Source organism: Erinaceus europaeus, chromosome 3 (genome assembly GCF_950295315.1).
Source record: "Erinaceus europaeus chromosome 3, mEriEur2.1, whole genome shotgun sequence".
Lineage (NCBI taxonomy): Eukaryota > Metazoa > Chordata > Mammalia > Eulipotyphla > Erinaceidae > Erinaceus > Erinaceus europaeus.
In genome coordinates this window covers 142,764,949-142,792,806 of record NC_080164.1, presented here as the reverse complement: position 1 = coordinate 142,792,806, position 27,858 = coordinate 142,764,949, and the positions used below count along the sequence as shown (strand labels likewise).

Sequence of the window (27,858 nt, the reverse complement as noted above, 5' to 3'; positions counted from 1 at the left end):
TTGAATCAAGTCCATATCAATTGTGAAGTGTATTTAGAGTTTAGATAAGGAGGTAATGATATTCCCTGCATGAAAAGCCACCTTAATGTAAAGCTCTGGACAGAAGTGAGGGTTTGGAATGGAAAGTTTGTATTTAGGGATATTGTGGAAGTGTTGAGCAAAGGTGTGTTGTGATGAAAATTAAATTTAAAAATGTTTTTGTCAGGATTGGGGGTTGTCTGTAATCACATATTGTAGTGTTAAGTAGCTGATGTGAAGCTAAGGTTAGTATGTTGACAGCTAGAACAGAAATGAAGAAATAAATTATATGTAGGTAAAGGAGAATCAACAGATAGTGGTAGCAGATTTCATGTTAGCAACGCAGGAGGGGAATCAAATAATGAGATTTTGAACCTGAACATTTGATTCCAGAAATGAAAACTGGAAAAGAAGAGGAACAGTAGGGAAACTACAGTTGCCATATTGCCTGGCATTTTCATTTTGGTTAATTTATTAAGCATCTACAATGTTTTTACATAGTCCTAGGAATACAAAAATGAATAAAACATTGTCTTTGCTTATAAGGAGCTACTTTAATATGGGGGGGATACAGCTCACTAGAGAAGTATGATTTCTAAGTTCTCTGATAGAAGAATAGAGGTAAAAATGTTGCAGAGATTTAAAAAAAAAAAAGTTTGTGTCTAGTTTGCAGAAGAGGTGACAGTTTAGCTGGATCTTGAGGAATGAGTTGGAATTTCCTAAAGAGAATAGAATTCCAGGAAAAGGAAATCACGTCAACAGAAGTCCAGTGAGAGAAGTAAGTAAACTGGTCAGTATCCTGTGTGTTTGGGCATAGGATGGATAGCTTTTTTTTTTTAATATTCATTTTTCCCTCTTGTTGCCCTTGTTTTTTCTTTATTGTTGTAATTATTATCGATGTCGTCTGTTGGATAGGACAGAGAGAAATGGAGAGAGGAGGGGAAAACAGAGAGAGGGAGAGAAAGATAGACACCTGCAGACCTGCTTCACAGCTTGTGAAACGACCTCCCCTGCAGGTGGGGAGCTGGGAGCTTGAACCAGGATCCCTATGCCCGTCCTTGCGCTTCGCACAGGATGGGTAGCTTTTAACACAGTGTTTATGCCCTACAACATACTAAGGGATTGTGACAGGCTTTTTAAAGAGACAGAGTGGAGGTTAGGTTGAGAGAAGAGTAGAGAAGTTAAAAAAAAAAAAAGCGGTCGGGGAGACTTGCAGTTCTTGACATCTGTATTTAGAGTAATTGATAGCATTTACAGAGGAGGCTATTGTGAATGATGCTTCTGTGAACATTCATGTGCAAGTGTTTGAGCAGATGTATGTTCTCATGTGAGTATACTCGGAAATGGAATTATTTGGTTATGTAGTAGCTGGTAACTTCATAGTTAAATTTCTGATAAACTGCCCAACTCTTTTTTTCCCCTAAAGTGACTCCATTATTTTACAATTAAAGCTATGTATGAAAGTTCCTTTTTTCCTCCACGTCTTTACCACACTTTTTTTTTTTTTTTTTTGCCATCCTAGTGTATAAAGTGTCAGGTATCTCTTTGTGGTTTTGTTTCACATTTCCTTAATAGCTAACAATGTTGAGCATCTGTTTCATCTCCTTACTTACCATTTATATTCTTCCCCCTCTTCCCCCCTTCTCCCCTCCCTCCTTCTCCACCACCAGGGTTATGGCAGGGGCTCTTGCCAGCATTATGAACTCACCACTCCTAGCAGCCATTTCTTCCTTTTTTTTCTTTCTTTCTTTCTACTTTTTGATAGGACAAAGAAATTGCGAGTGGAAAAGGAGATAGAGAAAGACACCTGCAGGCCTGCTTCACTGCTCATGAAGCCTCCCCCCCCCCCCCCCCCCCGCATGTGTGGAGCAGGGCCTTGAACCCGGGTTCTTGTGTGTGGTAGCCCACACTCTCCATTTATATATCTTCTTTGGAGAAATGTCTGTACAAATTGCTATGCTTTTATCTAGGTCATTTGTCTTTTGTTGTTGAACTATAAAAGTTGTTTAACGGGAGTTGGGCGGTAGCGCAGCGGGTTAAAAGTCCATGTGGCGCAAAGCGCAAGGACCCGCACAAGGATCCTGGCTCAAGCCCCCCGCTCCCCACCGTCAGGGGAGTCGCATCACAGGCAGTGAAGCAGGTCTGCAGGTGTCTATCTTTCTCTCTCCCTCTCTGTCTTCCCCATCTCTCTCCACTTCTCTCTGTCCTATATAACAACAACGACATCAGTAATAACTACAACAATAAAAAACAAGGACAATAAAAGGGAATAAGTAAATATTTAAAAAATAGTTGTTTATATAAAAATTTTATTTTCAAAGTTCAAGCATGTGTTTTAGTTGGGGGGTGGATAGGGAAAAGACTGACTTTTTATTTTATTCAACATTTTACTTATTCATTTAACATTTTTTTCTTGGAGGGATTAATGGTATACAGTCAACAGTAAATATAGTAGTTGGCACATGTGTAACATTTCTCAGTTTTTTGCATAATACTCTAATCCCCCACCTAAGCCATCCTCTGAATCATGTTCCAGAACCTGACACCCCCCCCCACCCAGAGTCCTTTACTTTGGTGCATACACCTTTTTTTTTTTCTTAATTCATTGTTGCAATATATGTTAAGCATTTCCAAAGATTTTAAGGTTTGATATTACTGATTCTCTTAATTAATTAGTTAATTAAGCTTTCTGCTTTTTATTTGTAGGATATAAGAGTGTTGATTACTTAGTCATTTACCTTATGTTTATTTACTATAAGTAAGATCATTTTAAATCACAAGCAGAACAGTGTTAAGAGTGATTTTTGAGAATGTACTTAATATCTATACTCTGAATTTTTTCAGCTGAGTAACGATGACAGCAATCAAACATGCATTACAGAGAGACATTTTTACCCCAAATGATGAACGCTTGCTGAGTATTGTTAATGTCTGCAAAGCAGGAAAAAAGAAAAAGAACTGTTTTTTGTGTGCCACAGGTAGGTATTTAGTATTAAAAAGTTTGTGTTTGATGTTTGTATTCTTTATTACCAAAGGAACACTCCCTCCTTATTTGAGTGTCCCCTATTGCCTCCATAATTGAGAAAACTAATGGATCAACATTCATGTTTAATTATGTAATTAAATATTGAATAGATGCAAAAGAAGATAGCATACATATGATGTAAAAAGTAATCATACACTGAACACCATTGTACTCCCACTCAGAATAAGAATATTATCTTTCTTTTGAGGTGTACTGTATGCCCTTGCCTAAACCTCTCTCCTCCCCTCATTAAGAGCTAACTAGTATCCTGAATTTTGGTTGCCTATGGTAATCTCCCTCTAGTTGCAGTTTTGCTTTCCAGGTTCCATTACATGCACCTGAGTACAGTTGAGAGAGAGAAACCAAGTTCACATAACTTTTATTACAGTATTTCATCATTATCTACTTTATTGTTGTTGTTTTCAATCTCTTTTAGTCTGTATGCATGTAACTAATGTTTGTTATTGTTTAATTTACAAGTTTTAACTTTATTGTAAGGAATTGTACTCAGCAGTTCCTTGAGTGACATCCATTTGCTCAATGTCTTTTTGTTATAACATGATGAAAACAATCCTTTTGAAAGTTGAATGAAAAGGACAGTACTTAAGGGTCTATTTTCATTATAGTCCTTTAGCTTTAAATTACAGTTTCCAAGAACCTATTAGTGATGGTAAGGTCTTACTGTTTAGGAATAAGACATAGCATAGATAGAGTTTGGTACCATTTTTTATTTCAGGCATATACTGGAAATGTTGGAACTTATCTCCTCAAATGGGAGGGGGGTTACTATACTTCCGTGCTTTCCTTTACCAGTTTACCACATATATTTGTAATCACAGCATATTGTTTAGTTTTGCTCCTACAAACAGTGTCTTTTTGGTTCTCCACATTCTTTTTCTTTATTATTATTAGTCTTTTTTTTTTTGCCTCCAGGGTTATTAAGCTGGGGCTCAATGCCTGCATCACGAATCCACTCCTCCTGGAGGCCACTTTTTTTTTCCCCTTTTGTTGCACTTGTTGTATTGTATCGTTGTTGTGGTTATCAACATTGTTGTTGTTATTGATGTTGCCTAGGATACAGAGAAATGGAGAGAGGAGGGGAAGACAGGGAGGGGGAGAGAAAGATAGACACCTGCAGACCTGCTTCACTTCCCATGAAGCGACAGGTGGGGAGCCAGGGACTTGAACCGGGATCCTCATGCCGGTCTCTGTGCTTTGCGCCATGTGCGCTTAACCCCCTGCGCTACCACCCGACCCCCAGTTCTCCACATTCTTATGACATAGAACTTTTCATATTCAATTTCACAACTTTTTGTAATCTGTCTATCTTCTTTAGTGAAGATTTGTTTTACTTTTGTACTGTTGGTTTTAAGAGATTTTTGTATATTTTGAATTTTTATCAAATGTGTCTTTGAAAAAAATTATCTCCTAGTCTGTTATTTGTCTTCTAATTCTCTTGATGCTGTCTTTCTCAGAGAAAGATTTTTTTAATTTTAAAAAGCACTATATATTTAATATGTATTAAATTATTATTAGAATCTACAAATACAGATCCTTTTAATATGTATTTCTGTACTGGTCATATTAAACTTATTCTAATAATTAACCTATAGGCTGTTTGTTAAATGGTAGTATTTTAGCCAAAAGATAACCTGGTAGATTGCGTATTTTACCATGCACAAGGACCTGGGCTCAAGCTCCCAGCACCACATAGAAGCATTGTGCACAGTGGAAACTACAGACAGTTCAGTGGTTCTGCGATGTCCCTTTCTCTTTGTCTGTCTGTCTGTCTCTCTCTCTCCCTATTTCTTTCTGGTATTGAAAGGGGGACAAAAAGGCTCTCAGAAGCTGTGAAATTACCTGAGCATGTTAGTCCAGAGAAGCCCCCGTGTCAAAAAACAAGTAATATTTTCTTTTTTCCTTTCTAAGTTATATATAGTCAACTAGTGTTCTGGCTGACTTTTTCAGAAAGACAGACAGAGAGAAAAACCATAATATCAAAGCTTCATCTGGTGGTGGGTGCTGGGTTCAAACCTGGGTTTGCAATTTAAGACAAAGTAATGTACTAGCCAAGTGAGTTACTTTGCCAGCTAGGCTTTATCTTTTTAATAAATTTGTGCTGTATTAATTTGCTAATATAGTCTTCATTTTATTGGAATAACTATCTTTCAGAGTATTTGTTCTGATACTTGGCAATTGTCCTTATAGTGCTAAGTAAGTTTCCTTCTATTCCCTCCATGTACTCTGTTTTTGTTCTATCATGAGTGACTGTTGAGATTTAGCTAACAGTTTTTCAAATCATTGAGATTATCATTTGTTTTTCCCTTAATTTTAGTGTGTTAGTATAATACTTGCTTCTTCAATGATAAATTTATTTCATTCATCATGTACCACATATCATTCATAGCATATATTATTCTATTTTATGTACCACTAAAACTGCTGTGGTACCGCATTAGTTGTTAAGACTTATGCTGGTGCTACAGCTTTTTAAATGTGAAAGAGAAATGTTTATCTCAAGATTGATGAAGTATTTTTTGTAATACCTTTGGAGTAAGTTTACTACTATAAAATTTATTATAGAATTTTTATCCATGGGAGCCAAGTAGTGGCACACCTGATTAAGCATACATATTACATTGTGCAAGGACCTGGGTTCAAGCCCCTGGTCCCTACATATAGGGGGAAAGCTTCATAAGTGGTGAAGCAGGACTTCAGGTGTCTCTCTGTCTTTTCCTCTCTCTATTTCCCCTGCCCCTCTCAATTCCTCTCTGTCTTTATCCAATAACCAATAAATAAAACGATAAAAAAGAAAGAAAAGGATAAAAAGAAAAAATCTTTAAAAAAGAATTTTTATCCATGTTCAGTAGTTAATAGGTCCTATAGTATTGTTTTTTGCACTATCTTTGGCTTTATGACCAAAACTACAAAGTTGGGAGTATTTGCTTGTTTCCTGTATAACATAATAGTTTTTTTTATTTTTATTTATAAAAAGGAAACACTGACAAAATCCATAGGATAAAAGGGGTACAACTCCACACAATTCCCACCACCAGAACTCCGTGTCCTTTTCACTCCCCTGATAGCTTTCCATTCTTTATCCAGCCATGACATCATCTCCCCAGACAATAAATTGGATCCACCTGCATATCAGATGTCAGGCTCAGGAAAAAAAAAAAAAAAACGGAATAGGTTTTTAATCTTTAGTATTATTTATTGACATGTTTGACAAAAGAGACTGATAAGATTGTGTTGAAGTAGGGTTTTATTTATTTATTATTTATTTATTTTTATTTATTTTATTTATTCCCTTTTGTTGCCCTTGTTTTATTGTTGTAGTTACTATTGTTGTTGTTGTTGGATAGGACAGAGAGAAATGGAGAGAGGAGGGGAAGACAGAGAGGAGGAGAGAAAGATAGACACCTGCAGACCAGCTTCACCGCCTGTGAAGCGACTCCCCTGCAGGTGGGGAGCCGGGGTTCGAACCGGGATCCTTATGCCGGTCCTTGTGCTTTGCGCCACCTGCGCTTAACCCGCTGCGCTACAGCCCAACTCCCGAAGTAGGGGTTTTTTTTTGGGGGGACTAGGGTCATCCGTATGGCTAGGTGCTGGCTCAACAAATCATTGCTCCCAGTGGCCAATTTTTTCATTTTTTATCCTCTTTTTATTTGATTTGATAAGACAGAGAAATGGGGGAGGGTGGGGAGTAAAGCGGGAGAGAGATAGATAGCTGTAAACTTGTTTCACTGCCCATGAAGTATCCCTCTGCAGGTGGGGTGTAGAGGGCCAAACCTGGGCCCTTCTGTATGGTAATATGTGTACTTAACCAGATGTGTGACCATCTGGCCCCTGAGGTTTTTTAAAGATGTCATCACAGTTTTTAAACATGTCGGCATTCACTTCACTCCTATATTATGCCTCCTTTTAGTATTTAGAAACTACAGATCAGAGCATACCATTTCCCTAATTAAAGTCCTCTAGTAGTGGGGACCAGATGGTAGTGCAGCAGGCTAAGTGCACATGGCGTGAAGCCCAAGGACCAGCGTAAGGATCCTGGCTCAAGGCCTGGCCCCCACCTGAAGGGTTTGCTTCACAAGCAGTGAAGCAGGTCTACAGGTGTCTTTCTCTCCCTCTCTCTTGTCTTCCCCTCCTCTCTCAATTTCTTTCTGTCCTATCCAACAACAGCAATGGCAACAATAATAACAAGGGCAACAAAATGGGGGAAATGGCCTCTAGGAGCAGTGGATTGGTAATTCAGGCACCGAGCCCCAGTGATAACTCTAGAAGCAGGGGGAAAAAAATCCTCTAGTAGCACCCCCACAACTTCAGATAAAGACCTTTATTAGCTGAACTTTTTATCTTTTTAGTAACTTTATTTTCATCTTCTTTATTATACATACAGTAGTCCATTTTGAATGAACTGCTTTTCTGTAGAATGCTGTTACAGTCTTTCACACCCCTCTGTGTCATTTGATATGTCATTCTTCGGAGCTCTCTTTTTCTCACACAAGTCTTTTAAAACTAATTTGAAACTTCATTTCTTGAGGGCTCTCCCTCTTGCTGCTTCCTTCTGATTTAGATGCTCCTATTAGGATTCTGTACATTCTTCAGTAATAGCATGTGTAAAAATGCTATCTCTGCTTTAGTATTGTGTATGTGGTGTTCTGTTTGCATTGAGTAAGCAAATAATATTTCTTTTTAAAAATTTTTTATTTATAAAAAGGAAACATTGACTAAACCATAGGATAAGAGGGGTACAACTTACCACAGTTCCCACCACCAGAACTCTGTATCCCATCCCCTCCCCTGATAGCTTTCCTATTCTTTAACCCTCTGGAAGTATGGACCCTAGGTCATTGTGGGATGCAGAAGGTGGAAGGTCTGGCTTCTGTAATTGCCTCCCCGCTGAACATGGGCGTTGACAGATCAATCCATACTCCCAGCCTGCCTCTCTCTTTCCCTAGTGGGAAAGGGGTCTGGGCAAGCGGAGCTCCAGGACACATTGATGGGGTTGTCTGTCCCGGGAAGTCAGGTCGGCATCATGCTAGCATCTGGAACCTGGTGGTTGAAAAGAGAGTTAACATACGAAGCCAAACAAAATGTTGACCAATCATGGACCTAAAGGCTGGAATAGTGCAGATGAAGAGTTGGGTGGTCCTCCATTTTGTAATAGCTAGTAGGCATATTTTAGTTATATTCCAAAGGACCTGTGGCTATACTAGTTTTTTGGGTTTTTTTTTTTTTTCTTCTTTTTCCCTGAGCCTGAAATCTGATATGCCAGTGGATCCAGTTATTTTCTGGGGAGATGATGTCATGGTTGGAAAAAGGACCAGAAAGCTGGATCAGGGAAGAGAGTAGCTCCCTAATATGGGAAAGGGGTATAAATATTATTGACTGTAAACCCCATCGATTTGATGTGATCTGGGGCCCATAATCAGCTTAGGAGCCTATGTGACCTCTGCATCCCTCTAGATCTGAGCTCACATTCTGTGGTCATGAGTAGGAACATTCCAAGCTGCCCCAATATTAACCCATCTTCCTCAGTTATAGCACAGAGTATGTTGTCCATTCTCCCTTCAGAGGATGGAACATTCTCTACCATTGTTGATCCAAGTTGAGGACAAGGTCCTTTGGGGGCCCACAAAGGGGTCTATTGTGTTGCTTCTGATAGTGATGACCAGTAACACTGGAGAGAGGGATTTATTCGAGGTCTAGGCCCATCATGTCTGTTTGGGAATCTCAGGACTCCCCGATTAGGGCCCCAGCTGATGGGGTGGCCTCATAGTGACTAAAGAGTCATCATTAAAGTATGCCAGTCTCTTGTCCTTGTTCAGCTTTTGTAGTCCTTGCTTTGATGGTTAGCTTTGGAGTGAGTGAGAGAACTGTAATAGGAAGTAGGTGAGGAGGGTATCTAAGTCTAAGTAGACACTATTTCATTATGAACTTGATACTGACTCACTACAGACTATTGTGTATTTTTGCTTTCAGGTATATATTTTGCCCTAATTTATGAATACATGTGCACATATGCTCTATCTTACGGGACCTGGTCTGTACCTAGGTTTTGGGACTTTATTAGGAAGTGATCCTCCTGGAATGGAATTAGAGAATCCTATGAAAGGAAAGGTCTCACCTAAGTAATGAGGATGAAGGGTTGGCATTCCATGCCTGACACAGTCTGAGGTGAAGCATGCTGAGGTAGTACTTGTTGCGTTGGTTAGGTTGGGATGGGCAGATGCAATATCATTTGGTATGAATTGAGAGAAGCATGCAGGAAATTGAGCCCCACTCTAGAAGTTTCAGGACTGGGGGAAATATAGGCTCTATAGAAGTGGGAGGTTCCTGCTGTCTTACGGTTTAAGAAGACAATAGATAGTTATTGCTATAATCACATTATTTGGCAATTGGGTTAACTTTGAAATGTTGCGTATGATATAGCAAATAATATTTCTAATGAAAGCATTTGTTTTACTTAACAGTTACAACTGAACGACCTGTTCAGGTAAAGGTAGTTAAAGTCAAGAAATCTGATAAAGGAGATTTCTACAAAAGACAGATTGCTTGGGCCCTTCGAGACCTTACTGTGGTTGATGCTAAGGATGCTATTAAAGTATGTATTTCTTCCTTCTTTTATTCTTGGACCTATATTCAGGAAGTTTCTTTGACTTTATAACATACTGTGTCTTTAAGATGATATAAACATGCCTTGTGACCTACCAAATTAATCAAGAATTAATTTAAAGTGTATTATTTATTATTTTTATTATTCAGTATATTATTTTCTCCCACTTCTCACTCTCAGGCTACTGAGAATAAACATGTATATTGTATTGGTTTTACTTTTTTCTTCTTTTTTGAGCTACGGTTTTGTTTATCACAAACTATCTAAGGACAAAATAACTTTGCCATCTATGTTTATATATGTTTCTTTTTTATATTTATTATTTACTGGGTAGAGACAGAAATTGAGATGGGCTTGATTTTTGGGTCCTTGCTCATGGTAACATGTACACTTAACTAGGTGGACTACCATCTCGCCCCAAACACAAATGTTTCTGTATTTAAATTAGGTATATATAGTCTAAAATTCTTATATTCCGTATGAATCTTAAGGTGGTATTATATGTATGTGTTCAAAAATCATATATAGAATGACCACAGTAATTTTTTCCTTAGTCCTGATGAATGAATGTGGAATGACCAGCTGAGGCAGGCAAAAACTGGATGTTTGATGTCATGATTTGATCGTTGTTGCTTAAGTAAAGAGCTGGTAGTAAGCTACACAACTTATTTTTTTAATATTTTTTTCCCTTTTTTTGCCCTTGTTTTTTTATTGTTGTAGTTATTATTGTTGTTATTGATGTCATCATTGTTGGATAGGAAAGAGAGAAATGGAGAGAGGAGAGAAAAATAAACACCTGCAGACCTGCTTCTTTTAAGGAACTTGAGGAATTAGATTTCAGAATATAAATCTCGGGCCAGGAGAGTAGAGTGCATGACACAAGACTACCCTCAGTTTGAGCCTCAGCATCACACAAAAGCACCACGGATAGACCAGTGAAGCTCCACAGATGGTGGAGTAGTTAGTGATATGGTGCCTCTCCTCTGTCTTTTTCTCACTCTCTTTGTCTCAGAGGGAAAAAAAATTAGATTGAACAGTCCAGGAAGTGGTACAACTGCAAGCATAACCCCCCCCTTTTTTAAAATTTGATAGAGACAGAGAGAAACTGAGAAGGAAGGAGGAGATAGAGGGAAAGAGACAGAGAGACACCTGCAGCCCTGCTTCTTGTGAAGCTTTCCCCCTGCATATGGGAACTGGGGACTTAAACCTGGGTCCTTACATACTGTAATGTGTGTGTGCTTAACCAGGTATGCCACTGCCTGGCCCCTATTTTTTTATGTAATTTTTAAATTTATAAAATGGAAATATTGATAAGACCATAGGGCCAGAAGGGTACATTTCTACACAATTCCCACCACCAGAATTCTGTATCCTATCCCCTCTTCCCTTGACCGCTTTCCTATTCTTTATCCCTTTGGTAGTATGGACCAAAATTCTTTATGGGGTGCAGAAGGTGGAAGGTCTGGCTTCTGTAATTGCTTCCCCACTGAACATGGGTGTTGACAGGTCGATCCATACTCCCAGCCTGTCTCTCCCTAGTGGGGCAGGAATCTGGGGAGGCAGGGCTCCAGGATACATGGTAGGGTTGTCTGCCCAGGGAAGTCCAGTTGGTATCATGGTAGCATCTGGAACCTGGTGGCTAAAAAAGAGTTAAGATATGAAGCAGAACAAATTGTTGACTAATCATGAATCTAAAGGCAAAAATACTGCAGATGAACATGTGGGGACTCCATTTTGGAAAAAGCTAGTAGGTCTATTTTAGGTATATTTCAAGGAGCCCATGATTTTACTAGTTTTTTTTCCTGAGCCTGATGTCAAATATGCATTTCCCCAGGTTATTGTCTGGGGAGATGGTGTCATAGTTGGAAAAAGGACTGGAAAGCTGGATCAGGGAAGAGAGTAGCTCCCAAATATGGGAAAAGTATATAAATTTTGTTAACTGTGAACCCCATCGATTTGATCTGGGTCCCATATTCACCACAGGAGACTATGTAGCCTCTGCATCCCTGTAAGGTCTGAGCTCACATTCTGTGGTCACGGCTAGGAACATTCCAGGCTGCACTGATTTCAGGACCCATCTTGCTCAGGTGATAGGCAGAGTATGCTATCCAATCTCCCTTCAGAGAATGGAACACTCCCCACCCTTGTTGATCCACATTGAGGGCCAGGTCCTGTAGGGGCCCACAAAGGGGTCCGTTATGTTGTTCCTGATGGAGCTGCCCAGTGACAGTGGTGAGGTCTAGACCCATCATGTCTGTGGGAATCCCAGGACTCCCACAGTGGGGGTGAAGACCCCACTTTTATCCGTAATATAGCATGTGCTAGAGTAGTGCTCTGGTTCTTTCTCTTGCTTTCTCTCACATGTTATAAGTTAAAAGAAACAAATATATTAGGCCGGGAAATCAATCACCATTATTGCACATACATGAGACCCTGGGTTCATTCCTCAGAGCTACATTTATGTATGTCTTAATACCTTTCATTTAAGCCACAAACTACAAAAACAAATTTTTGGAGACCCCTGTATATCCATAGTACCGAGATTTCTTCCAAATGTAGACAGTGCCATTTCTTTGAAGTATTTTAGAAAAACTAGACCTTTGTTTTACCCCTAAGGAATACCTAATTTTTAGAAAATTTCAAAACTAGGATTTGACAGGTGCTTTTAGGATATGTATATACATATGTGTTCAGAAAAAAATAAAATGAGCTTATCAAAACATTTTGATAAATCATTTAATAAATATTTCTATTGGGTGGAAGGAAGAAGGATCAAGACTTGAGACTTTTTCGGGTAGGTTTCAGTTTCAGAGAAAACATTTTACAAACTTCTTAGAAATGCATCTTTATTAAAGATCCTTTCTCTTCAATAGCTTTGCATTTCATAGCCCGTTGACTTGCATAATTTACCAACACTGCTGAATACTTATTTGGATGCTTCTTCAGAGCTGACGCCTCATTGCTGACTTGCTTAATGGATTTCATTTTATGTAGGCACCTTGATGTGTGTGCACTATATATGGATATAAAACATAAAAATTTTATACATAGCTAACAGTAGCCATTTAGTATCGCACATTGATTTGTGCTAGTGTTGCCACTAGAGCACTCAGCTGCTTTGATGACATTATGGGAAATATTCCCAGGAAAGAAATCATTTCCCATCAAGTTTTATGTTACTTGCTAATACTCTTAGATTTTTTTTTTTTTTTACAAATAATAATAATGTAATTACCTTTTTGCTATAAATGCAGTTTTCTGTCTTGACACTTCAATGCTGCTTATTAAGTTACAAATTACTTTAATTTTGTAAGTTAAAGTAGTTCCATATTACTGTTATACTCTGCTGTACCACAGATCAAGTCTCAATCTCTAAATTATCCCAACACAGTAACAGCCTGTGAAATCTGATATAACTTAAAGTCTGACCTAACTTTCCTTTAAGTTTTTATGTATATTTTGTTTCCAGTAAGTACCACATGGAACATATTATTAACCTTCTGTACGTTAACAAACATTTCAGCCTAATTTTAATTCCTCAGATACAAAAAAAAAAGTTCACTTTATATTTTCATCTTTTATGTAATAGTCTAGTAGTTTTATTCAAAAGAGAAGTATTAGCATAGTGTGAAATTACTGCCTTAATATGATTTGAGAGACACATGGAAAACACAATACAATTTTTTCTCACATCATTTGCACCTTTTTCCCCCCTCTTTAGAGTTAGACTTTGTATGTGTGTGATTTCACTGCTCTGGGCTGCTTTTTCAAAGGAGGTGAGGGAGAGGGAGAAGAGAACACAAAGGAGCACTATAGCACAGCACTGGAGCTCCCTCTAGTGCCATAGCACTTCCCTTGTGGTGTCAGGGTTCAGGTCTGATTTACATGCATACAAAGCATGCATCCTACCCTGCAGTCTCTCTAGTCCTAAATTTTTACATTTTAAAAATGTTAAAGATATCTAAGTGCTTTTACTGTTGTGACGTCTTTTAGTCATTCCATATTTTCATAATTGAAAACAGAAACTTAGCCCTTGCAATTCACCTTGTGTAATCTAGGCAACCGCACCAGGATGCAGATTGTATTTTCCCCCTTATAATTAGAAGATAAGGTCTTTATCATGAAGTTAGTGACAACTTACAGTTAAGAAGATTAGTATATTTTCAAATATAGAACTCTAAAATTCCAGACAGTTTTTTTTTGTCAGATGATTTTTTAAACTATTAACATCAAAACTAGAGACTATTGTTCTCTTACAGACTTTGAAACGCAAAGCTATTAAGTAGCCCTCTATTTCCACTCAGACTGGAGGGACATAGAAAGGAAATTACCAAAACACTTTTATCCAGCTTCTTTTGAGAGGCAGAGTTTTTACTGTAAACTGAATTCTGCAAAGCCATTTTTTGCTAGTCATTTAGCAGATCATTTTTGGTTTGCATTTCAAAGATTTATTTCATTAGATAGATGAGAACAGCACTCTAGCATATGTGGCACTGGAGGTTGGACTTATGCTTACAAGTTGAGAGAAAGACTACTGTGCTGCCTCCCAGACCATGATGCAGATTGTTTAAAAAAAAATACACACACACACACACAATTTAAATGAGAGATAACAGAGAAAAATACAGAGATTGAAAGACTAAAGCACAGATCAGCTCTGGTTTGTGGTGGTGGTGCTGGGGATTGAACCTGAGGCCTCAGCCTCAGGCATGAAAGTATTTTGCATGATCATCATGCTGTCTCTCCAGCCTTAATAGAGATTTTTTTCAGCAGCAAATAAATAAATAAAGCTTTTACAGTAATGAAGAGGACTATGATGAACTAATAATAATGTATTTTGTATGTTTTAATCTCAGGAAAATCCTGAATTTGATTTACATTTTGAGAAAATATACAAATGGGTTGCCAGCAGCACAGCTGAAAAAAATACATTTATTTCATGCATTTGGAAACTAAATCAGCGTTATCTCCGGAAGAAAATCGATTTTCTCAATGTTAGTTCACAACTTTTGGAAGGTAAAGTTAAATAAAATTGTATATAATGAAACCAGGTGTTTCTGTAAGTGAATATGTAATCTGACATCATCCAAAACAATATGGAACTGAAGCACCATTTTTTGTAAAGGAATTAAAAATAAGTTTTCTGGTTGCAGAAGTGATGCTTATTCATTATAGAAAATTGGTGAAATAAAAATCACTGTTAACTTATCTCAGAGATAACAACTGTTAACTTTTTTTTTTTGGTTGTCACTGTGGCATCACTGCTTTATTTATGCCAGCTTTTTCACATAGACAGAGGTAGAGAGATAGAGAGAAAGACACAACCACACTGAAGCTTCTCAGTATAGTGGGGGCCAGACTCAGACTAGGATTATGCTCAGACAAAGTAAACACTATCCAAGTGAGCTATCTTACTGGCCCTTTATTTAAATACTTTTAAATAAAGAAATTTACATTCCTACCCATCTTTTTAATGAACACTTTTTATGTAATTAAATACTCCAACATTATTTTTAATGACACCATAGTATTTCATTGTGTGGAACTTCCATAACTTACTTAATCATTTAAAATTATTTTTCAGTTTGTTGCTTATTATAACTCTGAAGTGAATGTCTGTGTAGCTGTATTTTATACAGAGCATAAGTGTGGTCATTATAACACAACTGGAATCAGAATGCCTAGCTTCAGTTTCCCTTATCTTGAAAATAGAGGTGGTAGTAGTATTCATTGCATATAGTTGTTGTGACAATTAAATTGCCTAATTATGAACTTGATGAAAACATCAAGTATATATGTAAGTAATTGTTAGTTATTATATAATCAGAATACAATTCTTAGGTATGAAATTAGAATAGTTTTGATCAGCATTATCTTCAGAAGTGTTGTTGATTGTATTACAAGACAAAAACTACTGTTATTTATTGATAATGTACAGTAAGGTTTTATTCTCTTATATTTCTTTCATAGAAATATAGACATTGTATTAAATGGTTTATTATGCTTTGTGGATGAAACTTTATAATATCCCTTATCTCAAAGAAAGCAGTTGAAATAAGAGACAGCGAGTGTGCAGGAGAGCAGAGTTGTTGTTCCTTGTTACTGAGGAAAAAAACTTAGATTTGTCCTAAATTATATAGTAGAAACTTTAGGTTTATATTGTAGTATATTAACATTTAAAAGTATTATGTCAGGCTGAAACATCTGAAAGTACCCTTATTCAAATATATTGACTTGAAAAAGAACAATTTTAGATACAATAAACTGTTCATTTAGTCACTTACTGCTGTCCTTTTTCCATTTTGTCCTACTTGTTTCTTTTCTTCTTGCACCTCAATCTTCCTTCCCTTGTATGCTTTCTTAACATGTATTATTCAGTAAATATTATTATTGGCTTCAGGCATGATGCTTGGAACTAACTTAAAGCAAGTCACCTCTGAAATCAGGTTAATTTTCCTATTTTAAAAAATATCCTAAGCTTTGGATAATGTTAGAAAACAAATGAGAAACAATCACCATCTACTTTCCTAAGGAAAGTAAGACTGTTCATTGTGACTGAATGTTGATATTAATAATTGGGGCTTCTCGGCAGAGTAAGGCTTTTTAAAAGAAGACTTATTTTAGCCTTTCTGACCAGATAAGGAAAAACTTAATCAAATCTTTGAAGTCTATCTTGGGAAAATTTACTTATTTGTAGTTTGTATTGTAGTTGCCTGACGCATGTCCTTTCTAACAGTGTTTCATGGACTAATTCATTGTGAGGGAATGTCTGGATAATGGTTTGGATCTTGAGTGAAATATAACTACTTAAAAGTCCCCAGGAAGTGATTTGTTTTCCAGTTTTCCCCTACAGGGAATAGTCAGTACTGTTTGTTAAAAGACTAAGAGGAAACAGAAAGATTAATGTGGTTTTAGTCATAATCAGAAAAATGAATAAGAAGGATGATTCTGAAAATTTGCCTTTTCACTTTGAAGCTGATTTTCAAATTGTCTTTTAAGCCTTAGTACAGCATAAGTTCAAATGAAATATGGGTAGTATTTAACTATTTTAAACCTGTATACTTTTCTACCCAGCTAATATTCTTTGCTTACTTTCCTCTGCTTTTTTCATACCTTTTTACTCTCCAGAACTGCCTAAAGTTACAGAAGGTGCGTAACACCTTTTCTTCTTATTCTATTCCATATATTTTTATGACTTGCCATTGTTTTGTACTGTTAGTTGCAAACTTTACAAAGTTGTGTATAGAGACATGCCTATTGCTACAAAATCCATATAATAGTAAAATTAATGGTAATATTCATTGACTTCTAAATGACTATTTTATGGGGAAAATACTTCTCAAGCAGTTATGATCATTTCACATTTTGCTTATTTTAAATATTTACTTGTATGTGAAACTGTACAGAAGATATGGGCAATCCTTATTCCATAGTGGCTAATAAGCTGTCACATATGGCCATTTGGAATTTCCACAAAGTGCTCATTCAAAGGAGCTAGACGATGCCTCTCTAAAGAACTGACTGATTTTTGTAATCTGTGATTGCTCTTACCAGAGTTTTAGTTGCCTTTTATTTTTGTCCTTGAGATACTATCGAAATGTAATTCTTAAAGTAAATCCTTTGCTATTTTGAATTAGCTGGGTTTCTTTCTAAAAAAAAAAAAAAAAAGTAAGCTATACCATGTTTATTTCATGCAAGATAATGAGCATTTCAAATACCCAGGATTTCTCATTTAGATTGTGTCCAATTTCATTACATGAAAGTCAGTAACTTTATAGAGTGGTTTACTTAGGGGTTAAAAATTATTTTTTTTGTCCCTCAGTCTCAAATTTTATATAAAATGCTCACATGTTGTGTTTTATGAAAACATTAATCTTAAATATCTGGGAGGAAACTCCTCTTGGTTATTTGTTATGAAGCATGAAGACCATTCACATTTTTGTTATTTCAAATAACTGTGTTGCTATTCTTTTCTTACTATAGAGCTATTGAAAAAGTGCCATTGCTGGCCTTTAGAATTTGTTTTTTATCTTTAGAAATTTTAACATTGCATGCAAAATTTTCTAGACAAAGTTGCCATCAATTTTCAGTGCTCAAAATAGTGCATTGTAAATATTTTTTACTATTGTGGGACCAGGGAAATGTCAATAGCATAGTGATTTGTGTAACAGTTTCATACCTGATGCACCAGAGGTCCTAGTTTCAATCCCTGTCACTACTGTAAGTCAGAGCTGAGCAGTGCTCTGGTTAGAGCAAACAAAAAATATATTATTATAAGAAAAAAAATTAATTTTAATTAAAATTATTATTAAAAACAATTAAGTTGTAAAGAACAAAAAATAAAGATAATACCTAGGGGGAAAAAAAGAGAAAATTCTTTTCATGTGTCTTGAATTCATAAGTTATGTTTTATTAGAATAGCAACCATCTCAGGTAGGAGAAGTTGTATTTGTTTTCATGTATCTTGTTTATGTTTTTTAGTTTGTGTCTTGGGAGATGTGACTAAAAACCTGTCTTAACATTTAGAAGTCAGTGAATTAGATTGCATGCTTTTTATTTGCTAAAATAGAAATTACTATAATATATTACAATTCTTTATAAAATTGTTTATATATTTTTAATTATTCTTTTCTGTTTTTCAGCCACTAAATGTGACCTGTGCTTATAACTGATCTTACCTTTAAGTACAATTTTATAGTCCTTTCTACTTTTTTACTACTATATTTCTAATTTTTACCCTCTTTAAGAATCTGTACCAAGTGGAGAAAATCAGAGTGTGACAGGAGGTGATGAAGAATCTGTAGATGAATACCAAGAGTTAAATGCAAGAGAAGAGCAGGATATTGAAATAATGATGGAAGGCTGTGAATGTGCAATCTCTAATGCTGAGGCCTTTGCAGAAAGATTATCCAGAGAACTGCAGGTGTTAGATGGGGTAAGGCTTTCTTCTAATGTATAAATGAATAATATGTAGTGAGAAGAGAAGATGGTAATATTCCTGTTTTATTGATTTAGTATCTGAGCCTATAGTTAGATTATTTTTACCTTTCTTTGTAATGAGATTGCTAGCTGTTGTCTGTCTTCCACTGTTCTGTTCAGACCACAGAATCATCCCAGTAGTTTAGCTTGTAACAATAGCTGAAGTTCTGAATTTGGGTATTTGTTTGTCTATTATTTATTTATTTATTTGTTTTGGTTTTGGGTTTTTTGATACTAGTATTATCAATGGACATTTACCTATGCTATTCCACCACTTCTGGCCAACTCTTCCTCCACCCCCCACCTCCACCCCACCCACTAGATAGACAGCAAGGAGAGATACCATATACCATAACTGAGCAGTGTTCTGATCTCTGTTTTGTGAAAATTAATCCTTTAGAAAAAGGAAAGAATTTTGGCATTCTATACATGAAAGGTACAGAAATTATGAGGTTGAATTTAGGCCCACAGAATACATGTATAGTCAAGTTTACAAACTTACAAACTATAGAAGCAAAGCTTAGCTATCAGGGGAGGGGATGGGATACAGAGCTCTGGTGGTAGCAATTGTACCCCTCTTATCTTATGGCCTTGTCAGTGTTTCCATTTTATAAATAAATAAACTTAAAAAAAGAAGAAGATACTTGAAGATGTTAAAGTAGACATTGGTTAAGAACAATTCAAGTCCCAACTCTGCTACTTAAGAGATATAATTAGTGGATTGGAGTACTACTATTCATCTTAATGTTGATCTACACTTACAGTTGAGTTATTATGAACAGAACAGAATAGAATAGAAAAGAAAATGAAATGTTTGGATTTATAATACCATTTTTACATTCAATGTTTTGTGAGTTGTCCCAATTTTTTCCCCTCATACTATGTTATCACCTTTCTTTTTTCTTTTTGTTACTTTTATTTGTGTGGAGAACCATAGTCTTAGTAGAAAAGAAAACACAGGAATGTGTAATAAAATAGGAGACCACAATGGATACATCAGATAAAGAATGTAGATACGATAAAAATCACATTTGAATCAACAGAAAAATAATCATTTGATTTAAATGGTTCCGAGACAACTAACTAGCAGTTTAAAAATAAAAAAGTTAATTCTAAGTTGTGCTGTATACCAGCTAAATCCAAATTAGTTGAAACTTAATTTATGAGATATGTAGTAAAAGTACCAAAAGAATAGTTAAGTACTAGGTGTTCTAATAAACTTTTCTGGATTAAGTAAAACAAAATTTAATTGCCCAAAGTAACACCTAGCAAATGGCTGAGTAGGAGTTGAACCAAAGCAAATAAGTGAAAGCACTGAATTACACAACAGGTAAAAACATAAAGAAATTGTGGTCCGGGAGGTGGCACAGTGGATAAAGCAGTGGACTCTCAAGCATGAGGTCTTGAGTTCAATCCCCAGCCACACATGTACCAGAGTGATGTCTGGCTCTTTCTCTCTCCTCCTATGTTTCTCTTTAATAAATAAATAAATAAATAAGATAAGATAAAACATAAAGGAATTGTATACCATCTAAGGAAAGGGAGTGCATTTTAATGGTAACATGGAAAATTACAGTCCTTTCTGTGAATTGATATAGGAAAATCAACTGAGATAATGGGTGCAGTGTTTATGACTTTAAAATGTTGCTGTCCTTAGTACATTCAGTAGTCTTGTATCAATAAGGGAGAAAATTTAAAGAAAAGTAGAGAAAAAAAATACAAGAAAAACATAAAAATGGCTAATAATTTTAATAGCCACAAATTATTGCTAATTGGTCTGTGAAAATGAATTGTAGGTGTCTATTCATTTCTACAGAAAGATAAACACTCTGTTTCTAAATAAAATTATTGATGTTAAATAGTTTATTGTCATCTTAGGAAATGTCAGATAGTTTGACACTACTGAGTGGGATCTCATTTATAGAGTGAGTGCTTCTCTAGTGCTTCTTGCAGGGTTGCTTTGGTGGTGATAAATTCCTTAAACTGTTATTTATCTGAGAAATAATTCTCCCCTTCAAGTCTGAATGATTTCCTACCCGGGTAGAGTATTGTTAGATATCTTTCCCATTCAACACTTTGATTTTTTTTTAAATTTTTTAAAAATGTATTTTATTTATTTTCCCTTTTGTTGCCCTTGTTTTTTTATTGTTGCTGTAGTTATTATTGTTGTTATTGATGTTGTTGTTGTTGTTAGATAGGACTGAGAGAAATGGGGAGAGGAGGGGAAGACAGAGAGGGGGAGAGAAAGATAGACACTTGCAGACCTGCTTCACCACTTGTGAAACGACTCCCCTGCAGGTGGCGAGCTGGAGGCTCAAACTGGGATCCTTATGCCAGTCCTTGTGCTTTGGGCTACGTGTGTTTAACCCACTGCACTACCACCCGACTCCCTCCCATTCAATACTTTGAATCCTACCAATCTCTTCAGAAGTCTGATGATGGTCCTTTATCTCTGTGTATGTGACATTTTTCTCTTGTTGTTTTCATAATTCTCTCTTTATCTTTGACATTTTAGTGGTAATTTGTTTAAGTGAGCATCTGTTTAGATTGTTCTAAATTCATTGAGCTGTCTGAATCTGGGTCTGTCTCCTTATTTGGGAGGACGTTCTCAGCTAATTTCTTTAAATAACCATTCTGCTCTTTTCTCTCATTTCTCCTGGAATTCCTATAATGAGAGTGTTGTTCCTTTTGATATACTCATTAAACTCCTGTGTTGTTTTTATTTGTTTCAGTTCTTTGAACTTTTTTTATGATTGGTGTTGATAACCTGTCCTTTACCCTGTAACATCTCTACTGTATCCTGATTTTACTTTCAACTATTATTGTTTTGTTATTGCGCCCCTCTGTTGTATTTTCAGTTTGGCCACTATTCTTTGGTTGTATGATACCTGCTTGGACATTTCTCACATTTTCTCTGACTTTACTGAATTTTTTTTCCCTTCTACTGATCTCCTCATTCCAATAAACAATAGTAGAATTGTTACTTTGAAGTTTCCCTCAGTTAGTTTACATAACTCTATTATATTTGGGATATTTCCTAGGCTATTGTCTTGATCTACTGGGGTGGCATGCAGCATGAGGACTTTAGAAATCTCTTCCTAACTGTAATTGGTGACTGGAAACTAATAAGTTATCTTTTCTGGTGTGTATCTTTTCTCTATTTCTACTTTCTGCTTAGATGTTATCTCTTTATTCTTTACTGTGGAATCTGCTTACATAGGTTTCAATGTGAACAGTTTTCTGCTTTGGTTCAGTTTGGCTCTGTTCACTGGAGGAGGTAAACAAAGATATCTCCTACTGGTGTGTCTTGGCAGAAGTAGCCTTATCTGTCTTCTTAAAATGACTTAGTCATTTATGTATTCTTTCTTAATTAATATTGCATATATGTTCCAAGTCATTCTCCTACTTTGCAGTTTAACTTTGGATTTGGAAGCTTCCATATTTCAGAGAATTAATAATCAATGAGACAGAATCTTGTGCAGTAATAATAGGATGGTTATTTGTTACTGCTTTGCCTGGAAGAAATGTAGTTGAAAAGGAAAGAGAAAAGAAAGTAGGTGATAGTATGTCCTATCTTATGGCCTTATGCTTTTCCACATCTTTATTATTAGGAATTATACTACCATTATGATTTGGCTCCCTGTATCTTTCAAAAATTAGTAGAGCACTGCTACCCCCTTACTTACTTTTTTAGATTTTACCTAAATGTTAAGATGTATAGAAGAACCCTATAGTTAATTGAATTGGAAAAAATATTAGAGACTACATTATTTAATGCTCCTTGATTTATAGAAATTGGAATATACCATTACCAATGATACATTGTAAGGCAGGACTTTCCTGTGGGGTCTGTGGAAACATAAAATAGTATGGCATGATCTCTAACTTTGATATAGAGGTAAATGCACCTTCTAGAAATAATGTGTGAATAGTGGACATAAATATAAAGTGCTAAGCTAAAATTGGTGTGTTGAGTTTTTTCTTTATTTCTTTTCTCAGAAATTTAGCAAAAAAAAATTATTTTTTGCTTCCATTAAGCATTTAATCAATATGAATTGCATTTTGAAATCTTTGTAGGCTAACATACAGTCAATCATGGCCTCTGAAAAGCAGGTGAACATCCTGATGAAGTTACTGGATGAGGCTCTAAAGGAAGTAGATCAGATTGAATTGAAACTGAGCAGTTATGAAGAAATGCTTCAAAGTGTAAAAGAACAAATGGACCAGATCTCTGAAAGCAACCACCTAATTCATCTCAGTAATACCAATAATGTAAAGCTTCTGTCTGAGATAGAGTTCCTTGTAGTAAGTATGATTATAAATTACCTAAGCAAACAAAATCGCTAATGATAATACATAAAACCCACTTGTGACAGGAGTCGGGCAGTAGTTCAGCGGGCTAAGCACACATGACACTAAGTGCAAGGACTGGCACAAGTATCCCGGTTCAAGCCCCTGGGTCCCTACCTATAGGGGGGTCACTTCCCGGGTGGTGAAGCAGATCTGCAGGTATCTGCCTGTCTTCCCTTCCTCTCTTGATTTCTCTCTGTCCTATCCAGAAAAAGAAAAAGAAAGAAAGAAAACCCATTTGTGAATATTTTTTAATTTTCTGATGAGAGATTAAAAATAATTCTGAAAACCTACTGATAAAATTGAGTAATATCTTACCTGTAAATATCCCAAAATTGCATGTGCAGATGGTATACTTATATTGTTTCAGAACCACATGGACTTGGCTAAAGGTCACATAAAGGCCCTTCAAGAAGGAGATCTTGCTTCTTCCAGAGGCATTGAGGCCTGCACCAATGCTGCTGATGCCCTTCTACAATGCATGAATGTAGCTCTTCGGCCAGGTATATTCACTGGAAACAATCAGGTCTAACCAGGGATATGACATGAAGCCTGTAACTTGGCATAATGCTTTCAATGAAATGCTTTAGGGGATAGGAAATAGCTCAGCAATAGAGCATAGGATTTGCAAGCATTAAGATCCTAGATACCACATACATCAGAGCTGTATAGTGATCTCATAGAAGTAAAATAAATAAGCCTTTTTTTAAAAGAAGAAAATATACATGGTGTGAGTAATTTAAAGCTATATTATTAGTTGCTCAAATGAGTTTCACTTCTTTCTAAATGTATTTCTATTGGCACCAAGAATTTTTTCATTTCAGTTACTTTTGATTAACCATCATGACTTATTAACACTGCAGTGTTTCTTTACTCTTTCCCTCCCTCCCTTCCTTCCTTCTTTTTTGGCAGAGCTGGGGATTTGAGATACCGCAGCCATAAAACCTTCCATGTTGAGCCAGACCTTGAACCTGGGCTAAATGTATGGCAAGTCATGTTCCCTGGCTCAACACTGTAATTTTTATTTGTACTATCTAAAAAGCTTAATACAAAGTAAACAGTTTGGTTAGACTAGAGAGCATAAGGATTTGATGGACCAGTTTTTTCCAAAGTGGAGTTTGTATAAAAATCACCTATATGACTTGTTAAAATAAGGAATCCCAGGTACAACCCCCAGACTTAGTAGGTCTGGGTAAGGTGCTAAAATCTACATTTCTACAGTTTCTAGATGATGCTGAGGTAGGATTACACTTTGAAAACCATTGTAAACCACTTTTTTTTTAAATCAAGCAAGTGAATAAACTAGTTAGATTGTTCCATGTTGTAAATATGCATATTAGCACTGTAACTATCTTCATTAGTCATCAGGAAAATCTTTTACCCACTGAGTCAGTGAAATGTTCTCATTTCAGGTCATGACATGCTTATGGCAGTCAAAAAGCAACAGCAGCTCTTCAGTGAGTTGCGAGAGCAATTTGCCCGGAGACTGGCCAGTCACCTCAACAATGTTTTTGTTCAACAGGTAATTTTACTTTACTATTAAAATCTGCATATTCCTATAGCCTTTTAATCTATTACCCTAAATGTAAATTCCCACAAAAAGCCTATGTTTAATTGGGATCACAAGTATTTTCTTTCACAATTTTTTTATCTTAAAATTTTTAAATATGTACATAAAAAATTTTACTTGGAGTAGCTTGGGCCTTAGCTACCTCTTCAGGGCATACAGTCCAGTTCCTTTCAGCTAAACACTGATTCTAGGAATCAGTTATATAACTGTGCTCACTTAATTTATATATCATTTAGACCTTATTTACAAAAAACAATTCAAACTTATTAGTGTTTACTATTTGTCTTGTTTTATTTTTCAATAATTTGAGGTGAGAGCTAGCACATGACTCAGTGTTTTGAATGTTTCATTTACTCTGTGAACTTAATTACATGAGAGAAATGACTATAACTCAATTTTAAATTCCACTTGATTTACTATTATATAATCCCTCTGTCCATATTTTAAATACGGTGTAAGGACTGAGAAGATAGCAAAATAGTTATGTAGAAAAACTGTAATTCCTGAGGTGCCAAAGGTCCCGGGTTCAATCCTAGCTAGCAATGCTCTGATAAAATAAGTAAATATGTTGTAAAAAATAAAGGGGGGGAGGCTTGTAATAAAGGCGTTTATCTGGAGAATAAAGAATGTATTCTAGGAATTTTAATGAGAAGCATTTTATTATCTGATTAGTTAATCAAGTCTAGTTTTTTTATCTTAGTATTTTTGAATTTAGGTGAAAAAAATGAAGGAAATCCTGTTCATCAAGAAATGCTATCTGAAACTTTGGATTCTTTGTTTGTACTTTGCAATATTCTAAAATAATGTATTTACTGTATTTTATTTTCAATTAGTTTACTCAGGCGCTCCTTCAGCTCTATAACAGGTCCTACTTTCTTTCGGTGCCTGTGAGTACATCAAGTTTGGCTAAAGCTTCTCTGATTCTTTTCAATAAAATTTGCTAAACTTAACAGCAGCAATCTTTGTAGACTATAACTTACTGATATGAGCTACCTGTTAAACCATATTTACAGCAGGTTTTTAATATCCCATGGCATAAAGTTTATTTTGGGCCAAAAAAGGTACTTAATCTCATTCTGCTTACTTTTTTTGCCTGTCATTCTGTCACTCAGTTTTTATTTATCTAGAAATCGTTTGCCAGGTAATTTAGAAGCCTACCAGAAGAGATGTACTTGGAGTAGCTAAATACTGGTCCTGTTGTTGAGTTGTTTCGATTTAGGAAGAGAAACAGAAATATACTCAGCAAAGATAAATGTTATGATAATAGTGCTACAGGAACATAAAGGAAGACTGACCACTTAACTAACCCTATGTGGAGAATCAAGTAGCACACTCAACATTTCACATGACCTGCAAGATATCAAGGAAACCCCAAAAGTCTCATGGAAAATATTCACATTTTCTTATATTACTATTTTAATAGTCTCTATTTCTGTACAATTCCTTAGACTTAAAAGTGACATTGATGTCATTTGACATTGATGAGGTCTCTAATATCAGTGGTAATGTTATACACATTTGTAGATAATATTGAAAATACCAGGAGGCTGGGCAGTGGCACACTGGGTTAAGCACACATAATACAAAGTGCAAAGACTGGTTGAAAGATCCTGGTTAGAGCCCCTGACTTCCCACCTGCAGGGGCTCACTTCACAAGTGGTGAATCAGCTCTGCAGATGTCTTTCTCTTCCCTCTCTACCTTCCCCTCCTCTCACAATTTCTCTCTGTCCTTCCTATCCAGTAAAACAGGGGGAAGATATATATAGATAGATAGATATAGATAGATAGGCTTCAGGAGCAATGGATTTGTAGTGCCAGCACTGAGTCCTAGTGATAACCCTGGAGGGAAAAGAGAGAGAGAATAAACCATGGTCCTTTCTGCACCCTTAATTGTTTATGATAACTTGCATTTATTTATTTATGATTTTGCTTCTTTGTCTTTTAAACTAATGGCTTTGTTTAAAGTGAATGCTTCCCAGCTCTAAAAATCTAATATGTATTCTTACATGTGAGTGATGCATGTTAACGACAACTGTTGCAACAACCTAGGATATTCTGAAGAAAGTGGGAAGAGGATGTCCCAGATACAGAAGAGAGATTTTTCTTTGTGTTAAATTCAGTCCCGTGTATCATCTATTTGGGAATCTATAGTTGGGTTTCATGAGTATTTCTATTCCTGATTGTAGGAGAAACTAGCCGAATTTTCTAAAGGAATCAGGCTGAGATAAGCCAGAAGTTGAAGGACAAATACTGGATGACCTCACCCATATGAGGAACTTAAGAAATGCATAGTGAAACCTACACTAGATCTTTTGCAGCAGATCCAAAAACTCAATAAAGGGAGGAGGTGGGAGTGTACTGAAAGGGGGCTGGAGACCCAGGACATTGCTGTTAAGGAAGCTGCCCATTGAATGGTGGGTGTGGCGTGCAGATACCTATCATGGGGAGATGAGAAAGTGTACAGAGATGATTACTGTCCACAGGTAGCTAATTCTCCCAACAAGGTGAATTTTCAAAAAGCTTAGAAATAATTCTGACTCTTTAGGATCAGTTTTTATGATGTTTGTTAGATTTTGTTCAGATTTTCTTTTCTTGAGAAAAATATGCCATAGTATTGAAAGAATTTTCTTATCTTAGAAACTGTTTCAGCATTTGGTGGAAATGTGTCCTTTCTTTTGCTAAATTATATAGTTTTGATTAAGAGTACAGAAACTGGAAATAAATTTCCTGGATTAAAAATCCTGGCCCTTCTACCTCCTAGCTGTTTGACCTTGGATGAATAAATAACCTCTTTTTGCCTCTTTAGTTGCCTTATCTAAATAAAGGTGGTAATAAAAAATTCCTGCTCCATGGGATTGTTAACAGGATTTGTGTTTTTATGCATTTAACACTTAGAACTATATATGGTTAAATTATTCAAAATTGGCTGATCTTATTACAAATTCTAGTGATGTATGCACTAATGAAAATTTATAGCTAATAAAATTTAATAAATATACTTAAATTTTAAGACAGGGTCTATTGAAATAGCTCACTTCGATAGTACACTGCTTTGTCATGTGTGCAACCCAAGTTCAAGCCCAGCCCCCACAATCTTGAAGGAAATTTTGGTGCTGTGATGGGTCTTTTTCACTCCTTTTCTCTGTTCCTGTCTCTGTCTCTATCCGAAAAATAAAAGAACAAAATTTAATTTTTGAAAAACTAGTATTTAAATTATGTAAATAATATATTTTTGCTACTTTTCAAATGAGAAAGGTAGTTTGCAAGGATATTATGAAGATTAAATTTATATGT

The 27,858-nt window shown here is 36.0% G+C and overlaps 1 protein-coding gene across 7 annotated transcripts in view; it reads left to right on the top strand.

Annotated features, from left to right (window-relative positions):
- EXOC1 (exocyst complex component 1) overlaps positions 1 to 27,858 on the top strand; it is a 68,568-nt gene that overhangs the window by 1,588 nt on the left and 39,122 nt on the right. For 2 of the 7 annotated variants that reach the window (XM_060188040.1, XM_060188038.1), the window contains exons 2-10: positions 2,863 to 2,996; positions 9,523 to 9,653; positions 14,522 to 14,681; positions 16,794 to 16,814; positions 18,413 to 18,600; positions 22,722 to 22,949; positions 23,365 to 23,497; positions 24,407 to 24,516; positions 25,398 to 25,451. In XM_060188040.1, coding sequence (XP_060044023.1) covers positions 2,873 to 2,996; positions 9,523 to 9,653; positions 14,522 to 14,681; positions 16,794 to 16,814; positions 18,413 to 18,600; positions 22,722 to 22,949; positions 23,365 to 23,497; positions 24,407 to 24,516; positions 25,398 to 25,451 — 1,149 coding nt within the window. In that variant the 5' untranslated portion in view covers positions 2,863 to 2,872. The remainder of the gene's footprint in view (positions 1 to 2,862; positions 2,997 to 9,522; positions 9,654 to 14,521; positions 14,682 to 16,793; positions 16,815 to 18,412; positions 18,601 to 22,721; positions 22,950 to 23,364; positions 23,498 to 24,406; positions 24,517 to 25,397; positions 25,452 to 27,858) is intronic. The other 5 variants (XM_016188486.2, XM_016188485.2, XM_007523850.3 and 2 more) reach the window with 3 other exon arrangements.